This window comes from Nicotiana attenuata, unplaced genomic scaffold (genome assembly GCF_001879085.1).
Source record: "Nicotiana attenuata strain UT unplaced genomic scaffold, NIATTr2, whole genome shotgun sequence".
Lineage (NCBI taxonomy): Eukaryota > Viridiplantae > Streptophyta > Magnoliopsida > Solanales > Solanaceae > Nicotiana > Nicotiana attenuata.
In genome coordinates, this window is record NW_017682916.1 from 1 (window position 1) to 9145 (window position 9145).

At 36.3% G+C, this 9145-nt stretch overlaps 1 protein-coding gene across 1 annotated transcript; it reads right to left on the reverse strand.

The window, feature by feature from the left end:
• Positions 1 to 607: 607 nt before the first annotated feature.
• LOC109222031 lies at positions 608 to 3262 on the reverse strand. Its single transcript, XM_019386442.1, has 3 exons — positions 1540 to 3262; positions 942 to 1326; positions 608 to 866 (listed from the first exon to the last, which is right to left on the reverse strand). Exons 1-3 carry the CDS (start codon positions 3260 to 3262, stop codon positions 608 to 610), a joined length of 2367 nt encoding a protein of 788 aa, XP_019241987.1.
• Positions 3263 to 9145: the final 5883 nt, after the last annotated feature.

Consider the following 9145-nt stretch of genomic DNA (forward strand, 5'->3'; position numbering starts at 1 on the left):
TGGGAAATCCTTGGGGTGGACACATATATACTTCTTCAGTGAGGTCTCCTTGGAGAAATGCATTATAAACGTCCATTTGATGCAAATTCCAGTTGTTGGCTGCAGCTAAAGCTATAACTACCCTGACTGTCACCATTTTGACTACAGGGGAGAAAGTTTCCTGATAGTCTAGGCTTTCTATTTGATTGTAACCCTTAGCTACTAGCCGTGCCTTGTACCTTTCAACCTCTCCATTGGCCTTATACTTTACCTTGAACACCCACTTGCATCCAATAGGAGTCTTCCCTGCTGGCAAATCTACCATAGTCCAGGTCCTGTTGTCCTTGAGTGCATTTAACTCCTGATGCATAGCATCAAGCCATTTGAGGTCTGATGCAGCCTCCTCATAAGTCAAAGGCTCTCTAATGCTGGTAATTTTGGACAAATGGGACTGATACTTGACTGAGAAACCTGCATGAGTCAAATAGTTATGCATTGGGTATTTGCAAAGCTGCTGCCCTTCTGACCTTGTCAAGGAACCATTGCAGACATAATCTTGTAGCCACACAGGCTCCTTAGTAGTCCTGGCTGACTTCCTTAATGAGGAACCCACAGGAATAGGTGTATCCTATTCTGAAGGAGGTGATTGCTGAGCTGGAGTGTCTTCAGAGAATAAAGGAAGTGGTAATGAAGGTTGTGTATCAGCAGTGTGGTTGTCTGCAACAGGTGGCATTGCTGAAAGGGATGCATCATCATCATGTGTGTTGATCTGCACAGGAATAGCATCAGTAGTGACTGGATAGTGCAGCACACCATTAGGGAAAAGCTGCAACTTTCCTTCCTTAAGTAGTTGAAACGGAAAGATATGCTCCATAAACTTGACATCCCTACTTACAAAGAAAGAGTTAGTTAAAATATTATACAGTGTGTATCCCTTCTAGGATAATGAATATCCCATCAACACAGCTCCAACTGATCTAGCTGCAAACTTATCCTTTTCTCCCACAACCTTAGCAAAGCATAGACACCCTATGGTTCTCAGGTGCTGTAAAGATGGCACTCTTCCATACAACATCTCAAAAGATGATTTTCCTGACAACACTGATAGAGGCAACCTGTTTATGACATAGATGGTTGCCTGCACACATTCCCCCCAAAATTTGAAAGGCAAATAACCTTGCAATCTAATGGCCCTGGCCACTTCCAGTATGTGTCTTTGTTTCCTCTCCACTACCCCATTTTGTTGTGGGGTGTGAACACATGAACTCTGATGAATCATTCCATAAGATTGAAACAAAATGTGGCATTCAGAATTGAAAAACTCAGATCCATTGTCACTTCTTATAACTTTCACAGTCACAGCAAATTAAGTCTTTATTAAGGCTAAAAATTGTTTCAAACATACAACCACATCACTCTTGAGCCTTAGTAAGTAAATCCATGTCATTCTGCTGCAATAATCTACTATAGTAAGGAAAAATCTATGTCCACTATGAGTTTGTACTCTATATGGACCCCAAACATCTACATGAATCAGTTGAAATGGTTTATCTGATCTACTTGTACTCTTAGGGAATGACAATCTGCCTTGTCTAGCCAAAGGACAGATTGTGCATTCCTTTGTTCCATCACTACTAGCTTTGAACTTCATGTTTGGAATTTGTTTCACTACTCTATCTAGAGAATGTCCAAGTCTTCCATGCCACACCTTTAAGTCCACCTCGTGCACAGTAGATTTCTGAAGATGTACATTTGCAGCCTTGGCTTCAAGTTTTTGATGCTGCAAGTTGTTCAAACCTTCTAGTTCCTTACCAATCCCCTTCACCTTCCCACTGTGAAGGTCTTGCATTATCCAGAAGTCAGGATAAAAGGATATAAAACATCTTAAATCCCTTGTGTGCTTGGACACAGACAAGAGATTATATTTAAAATTTAGAACATACAAAACATTCTTAACAATACTATTTTCACCAATTCTACTCTCTCGAGTACATTCAACATCAAGTGAAGATCCATCAGGTAAATATACCTTTGGCACATTGCCTAGGATATCTGTGTTTATCTTGTCAAGTAGCTCTCTAGTGTGAACCATGTGGTTGGTTGCACCAGAGTCTACTATCCGATTCTCATCTTTAACCTTTTCATTTGCAACAAAGGTCTTAGATGTACCAGCAAAGCTTTCATTTTCACCTGTCCCTGTACTGATCAGCTTCAATATTTGGTCATATTGCTCTTGAGTAAACATGATTGGACTTCCTCTTTGTGCTACATTTGCAGCAGATGTGTTGATCACTTGTTGTGCCTCCTGTGTAGTTGTATTGGTCACCTGCTTTGTCATTGATTGTTGTTCCTCATGTATGGTTGCATTGGCCATAGGTCTTTGAGGAAAACCTGTTGTCTTCTTCCTCATTTTGAAATCAGCTGGATAACCATGCAGCTTGAAGCAAGTGTCTCTTGTGTGTTCTTTATAGTTGCAGTAACCACAGAATAGATTTCCTCTTCTGGGCTTATAATTGTTCGCTGAATTCATGCCTTTGTTGGTGAATAGTGTTGTTCCATTTCCAATGTCTATAGATTGAGAGAACTTTCCCAAAGCTCTTTGGCTTTCTTCAGAAACTATCATGGAATATGCTTTGTTAACTGTAGGAACAGGGCTCATCATCAATATCTGACTCCTAGGTTGGCTGTATGTTTCATTTAGCCCCATAAGAAACTGCAGCAGCCTTTGATACTCAAAATGTTCAAAATAGCTTTTAGATTCTGGGCAGTCACACCCAGGGCAGGGCATCAAGGCATCATATTCCTCCCAGAGGTCTGTTAATTTGGAGAAATATGCAGAAACTAAGGAAATTCCCTGCGATAAAGTTGCAATTTCCTTGTGCAGGAAGAAGATGCGAGATCCATCTACCTTATCATACTTATCCTTCATATCAGTCCAGACTTTGTGTGCATTAGATTTGTAGACAATTCCACTAAGTAATTCTGTGCTCACAGCATTCATAATCCATGACAGAACTATTGCATTACACTTCTCCCAAAGCTCATGCAAGGATCGATCAAACTTATCCTTAGTACATCGTCCATCAACAAATCCTAGCTTACTCTTACCAATTTGAGCTATTTTCATAGATCTACTCCACAATGCATAGTTTTCAGATCCAGTTAGTTGAATAGAGATCAAGGAACTACCTGGAGTATCACATGGCTGTAAATACAATGGATGATGATGATCTATGTTCGTTGCTGTGCTTGTTCCAGTTGAAGTTTCTTCTCCATTCGCCATTGCCAACAGATTCAGCTGATCTTACTCTCAGATTCAAGGAATTATAGATTCGCAATCGCAAATCAAAAACAGAAACTAGGTTAACTGATTGAGGAAAAATTCGAACAATCAGCAACAAAATGATTTTGCAGAAAGCTGAAGATATCCACCACAATGATCGTGTATTTAGCCCCTGGGCTCTGATACCATGATGAAGCTCAAAGATCAGATCACTGGAGCTAAGAAGAAGATGAACAAGAAGGTTCTAGAATGAAGAACTCATTGGAGAGCATGTGAGATGAAAATGATTGTATATTCCACTATGTAAAAACTGAATACAAAACATACAAGTCCTACTTATATACATTGTATATGACAACTGTACTAATCATTCACCACTTACTACTCTAACCACCAATCACATAATTAGTTATAACTAATCCCCAGCTAACTACACTAACTCACGTGACTGTCATGTGTCACTCTTCTCCTCAATAGTTTGAAGTTACGTTGTACTCCAACTTCCACATATTCTGTTTTTGGTACTATATATAAGGTTGGTCAATCTGTTGACCTCTTAATAGATGAGAAAGGAAAGCACAAAGAGAAAAAAAACTAGAATATTTAGATACATGTGATTAATATCAATGGGTACATGAAGTGGGAGTTGAAGTGAACTTTCAGCAACTTGAAAACTACAAAGTCAGAGATTTCAGACTTTGCAGTTCGGTTGGGCAAGCTAGCAGTGTAAATGTCATATGGGGCACCTTTCCTTTAAAATCTAGTATTTAATTTCTTTTCCTTTGAAAGAAAAATATTTGGTTAACTTATTCTATTATCATGTGTGTGTATATATACACACACATATAAAGCCTCATTGGAGATGTATATAAATGTGAGAATGTCAAAAATAAAGATTAAGACAGATTTTAACATAAAATACAAGGCACAATTTTGATTAAGTCTCAGGAAGCGACTATTTATTGCTATTTGGTAATTTAGGATCATTCTTAAGAGGAAATGGTTTAAGATGTCTCTTACAATTTAAATAGAAGAATACGACCCACGAAACATCTCTTGTGTTTTATGTTCTATGACATAAAACGTAAAAAAAGTTTTGTAAAGAACCATACCAATTGACCCAAAGAATGGAAATTGTCACGACCCACAATTTACAGTCATGATGGCACCTAACCCTAATGCTAGGTAAGCCAAATGCAGAACAGGGTAACTCAAATAATAGATTATTAATAACAAGAAATAAAATGATTGAATTCATACAACCTCACAAGGACTGGTAGTACAAGTCACGAGCCACTATAATTTAGATTTACATAACGAAATGAAGAATAGGTACAATATCTATTTGAAATTTACATAAACAGAGTTTAAGTCCTAAACTACAATGAACAAGAGGTAGCTTGAATCTGGAACGCTGGAACGTCTTCAGTGCAAGCCTTCATCTTCCACAGTACGCGGCTCTAAGATCTGCACACAAGGTGCAGAAGTGTAGCATGAGTACAACCAACTCCATGTACTCAATAAGTATTTTAACTAACACTGGTGAAATAGTGATGAGGTTTTAAGTTAAAAGATACCTACTTATTATTTTTACTTGTGTAAATGATAAGCAGAAAGAGCAATACGAGAAAGATACACAAATAATCACATAATAATTGAAACAAGGATACAACTAACAGGGGCCCCAGAATATCATTACTCCTCAATCTCACGACACAATACGATAACAGGAATTAAAGACAAGAATAACCATAATACATCTGCTCCATTGCGGTGCGCAACCCGATCCCACATATATAATGAACACTGTTGCAGTGTGCAACCCGATCCGAACATCAATAAATATTGTTCGTCGTGCAACCAGATCCCAATATTAATAATTTCATATGAAACCGCAACAACTCAAACGCGGGAAAAGTTCACAACATGACACTACGAAACGAACACGCAGTATTAAACTAGGTAATACAACTCAAACAGAGTAGAATGGGCAGTCCAATATCAAAAGCTAGTCTACCGTATGTAATGACAAGGCTTTCACAAAACATAACAAATAACCAATCTAAAAGTCATTCAATCCAGTTAAGCAAGGAAGAGTACGATATGAAACGAGTAATGATGTTTATCAAGAAAGAACATGGATCAAATGAAGGCATTCAATATATGAAATCATGTAGCAAGTAAAGGTATTTAATCAGTGAAGGCATATGGTAAGTAAAAGCATATAGTAAGTGAAGGCATATAGTAAGTGAAGACATATAGTAAGTGAAAACATATAATGAGTGAAGACATGTAGCAGGTTAAGGCATTTAACGATTAAGTCACGTGGCAATCAAAGGCAAGTAACATGTATGGGCTAATAACAAGTAAAGACATGAATTCGAAGAGGACATGTAATAGAAGTAAATCAAGTAAAAGTGCAGGTGTAATAGTAACAGACAAGGTAAAGACACAGCTATAACAGTAACAGGCCAAAGGGAAAACGCAAAGGTAACTACAAAAGGAACTCAAGCGGAGGGTATTATACAAAACAAAAAAATCACTAATAGAAACCAAAGTAAAAGGCATGTAAGTACTTAACGAATGAGTAATCATAATGAAAATCCAACTTCCTTCCTTTCACACGGTAATAACCAACAAATCAATCTCATTTCAAACCGCACAAAAATCTCATCGTACCAACATCATATCAACCGCACGGAAATACCCATCGTGCCAATCATGTCCCGAATGTCCTAATCACCATATCTTATTACGAATAAAGAAACTCAAGTAAAATGACAATAACAGGTATAGATAAAGGTTCGTGATACCACGATCAAGTTAGGTATGCAATGGATCTCAGAACATCACATTAAATCCCTAGCATGATTTCTAACACAGTTAATTTAGTTTATTAATCATCAAATTAAATGAACTATAGGTTAAGGGATCATTAAGTTCAACAAGGCACAAAGAAGCATATAATTTCCCCCTCCCGAGCTTGAAAATTCCGGCACATGCATATACGCTCGTCAACTTGTATATGCATCATCCCCGCATGTAGCAAATAATATCAATTAGTAGGAAAAATTCCATCAACAAAGCTAGGCAAGATACTTACCTCATTCTGAAACAAAATCAACAATCAACCACGGTATTTTACTTTAAGACAAGCCTCCAACCAATCGAATCTAGCCAAATATCGTTCAAATAATTCAAAACAAGCTTTAGAAACTACCCAAGAATGAAAAATGTTCAATCTTTAGTTAAAATTTAAAAAAGGTCAACAAAAGTCAAGCCTTGGCCCGCTTGGTCAAAACCCGACATTTGGACCAAAACTCGATTACCTATTCAACCCCTGAGCTCGATTACGTGATTTGATTCAAAATCTGACTTCGATTTGAGGCCTAAATCTCAGTTTTACAAAATTCGTAAATTCTACCCCCAAACCCCTAATTTCTACCATGATACTCTTAGATTTGATGTTACAGACTTGTGAAAAGTTATTGAAATTGATTGAAAACTAGTTAAAGATGTTCACCATGAATTTGGGAAGAAAAAGTTCTTCAAAAATCACATCTAGAGTGTTTAGGGTGGGAAAATGGTGTAAAATGAGCGAAGTCCCAATTTTTTCCTCTTTTATCCAATTGCAGGTATCGCAATTACGAACTCTTGTTTGCAAATACAATGCTCGCAAATGCGATACACTGATCGCAAATGCGATCAGTGTATCATGCCCAGTGAAGTCGCAAATGCAACGAAATTCTCGCAAATGCGAGCTAACTTTCGCATTTGCGAAGCTGCCAGCCCCCAGCTCCCAGTCGCAAAAACGACTCAAAGGTCGCAAAATCGAACAAACAGAGTCCGCAAATACGAACTATTCTTCGCAAAATCGAAATTCCAGCCCACCAGCCCAGTATCACAAATGCGATCAGTTGACCGCAAATGCGAGATCTCAAAAAATTACGTAAAAACTTTTCGAAAAACGACAGGGATCACGCACGCAAATCAAGAAATATCAAATAGAGCTAGAAAAAGTCTTGGAACACAGAAAGGTAAGCTAGTACTCAAAACGACCAATCGAGTCGTTACAGGATATTATTTCCTAATTATTTGTGACGAACGGTTGAGCATAGTTTTGGTTATCAAAAAATGGTTTTTTAAATGTTAAATTATTTGATCGATTGAAGTACTAGTAAAATGTATGCACTGAAACTAAAATTTAATTTTTTGTACGATGTGGAACATTGATATTGATTATTAAATTGATTTAATTGTTATAACAATCAGTTACTTTAATTCAAACCAACATAGGGTTAAGTCTAATATGCTAGCACAAAAAGTATTATAATAGAAATGCTTGAATATTTCTTCTTTACTAGGGCACAACGACATTTTTTGTTGGGTTGTTAAGACTATCCCTATAATTAGCTCTCCAAAAAAAAAAAAAAAAGAACAAAACAATTGGCAACAATGATTTGATTCAAAATTTCAGTTTTATTTGCATTTATCGTTATTTTAGTCTAAACAATAGAATGTAGGAGTTTGGGATTTCCACTTCTCTCATCTAATTATTCTCTGTCATCCAGCTTTTATATCCAACCATATAAATTTATTTGACCGAAAATATAGATCCTCCAAAGGCGGATACATTAAATTAAATAGTACTTGTTTTTAATCCATAATTAAAAATACAACCTTATGTATTGCACTCATATCACTTAAATCCTAAATCCATCCCTTGGTTAGTTTTTCTCCCCGTTTTCTAGCTCTTTCTGTTTACCAGATAAAGTCTTTTAAGTTTCTCTCACATTCTCAATACTGAATTGGCAATAAGTTGGGTGCGATTTCATAAATAAGGTCAGCTTCAATTCTGTTTGATGATCGATCGTTTTCAGTGCAGCTGGTCTCTGTTTCACTTGCATTTATTATTAATTTGGTTGCTAAATGATTTGTTCGTCTAACTGGTTAACCACAATTTTTAGGTTAAGTTTGACATTAGCTCATGTGGTTTTCTGATCCAAATGTTGTTGAACATGTTCTGGTCTGAAGAAATTATGTATATCATCTTGATCATCAAAGTGGTTAAAAACAATATAAGAACCAAATGAAGGAAGACGAGACCATTCCGATAATATGATACTAATTTGTCAGATTAGATGTGTAAGTGTCTTCACTAAGCACACATTAAATTTTGGATTAATTGCACTAAGCATCTCCTGTAAGTATTTTAAAATCAAACACTTACAACCCCTATACTGTAAAACAAGTTTCTTTAATTTTGGTGTAAATTTGTTGCCTCCGAATTCGCATATAATGGGAACGGAACCCCCCCTTTGCCCGCCAACCATGACACCAAATTGGGAAATAAAGATATATAATTTTTCTTGCACAAAGTGACTTTTTGTGTATAGTTTTAATTAGTTCTTGATTCGGCATGTAAAGGAATAAAAGAAATGCGAGAGTTTTTCAATCTAAATAAGTGTGAGAGTTGAAAGTGAGTTAGGGAAGTAAACAGTCTGCTAGTACCATTTAGTTTGCATGAAACCTAATATAATCTTTTTTTTTGTCAAAACAAATACTACTTCTTACTAACTTTTTTAAAACTCATTTCTGAAATATTCTTTAGTAATACTATTTCTAGCATTTTTCATGTTAACATTCTGTGTTATTCATGTTTTCTTAATTTTAGTTCTTATACAGCCGTTTTTTATATATATTTTCTTACATTTAGTGATTCTTTTTTTTTTTTTTTTTGGTTCTAAAGGAAAAATTATTATTGATCTCCATACTCCAACTAAGGACATTGATCCTACCTACTTCCCTTCTCTACCGAGCTATTTTTCAGTCTTTTTTTCTCTTTCTTTATAGGCAGGAAGGTAAAATTAAGTATTTTGGAAA

Bases quoted from the DNA above. Each gene is read 5' to 3' on its own strand.
- LOC109222031 (XM_019386442.1), bottom strand. From the start codon at position 3,262: ATGGCGAATGGAGAAGAAACTTCAACTGGAACAAGCACAGCAACGAAC. The intron at 1,327-1,539 runs GTAGATCAGATA...TGACTGTGAAAG, and splicing joins GTCATTCCCTAAGAGTACAA to TTATAAGAAGTGACAATGGA. The intron at 867-941 runs GTTGATGGGATA...CTTTGTAAGTAG, and splicing joins GCTAGATCAGTTGGAGCTGT to GGATGTCAAGTTTATGGAGC.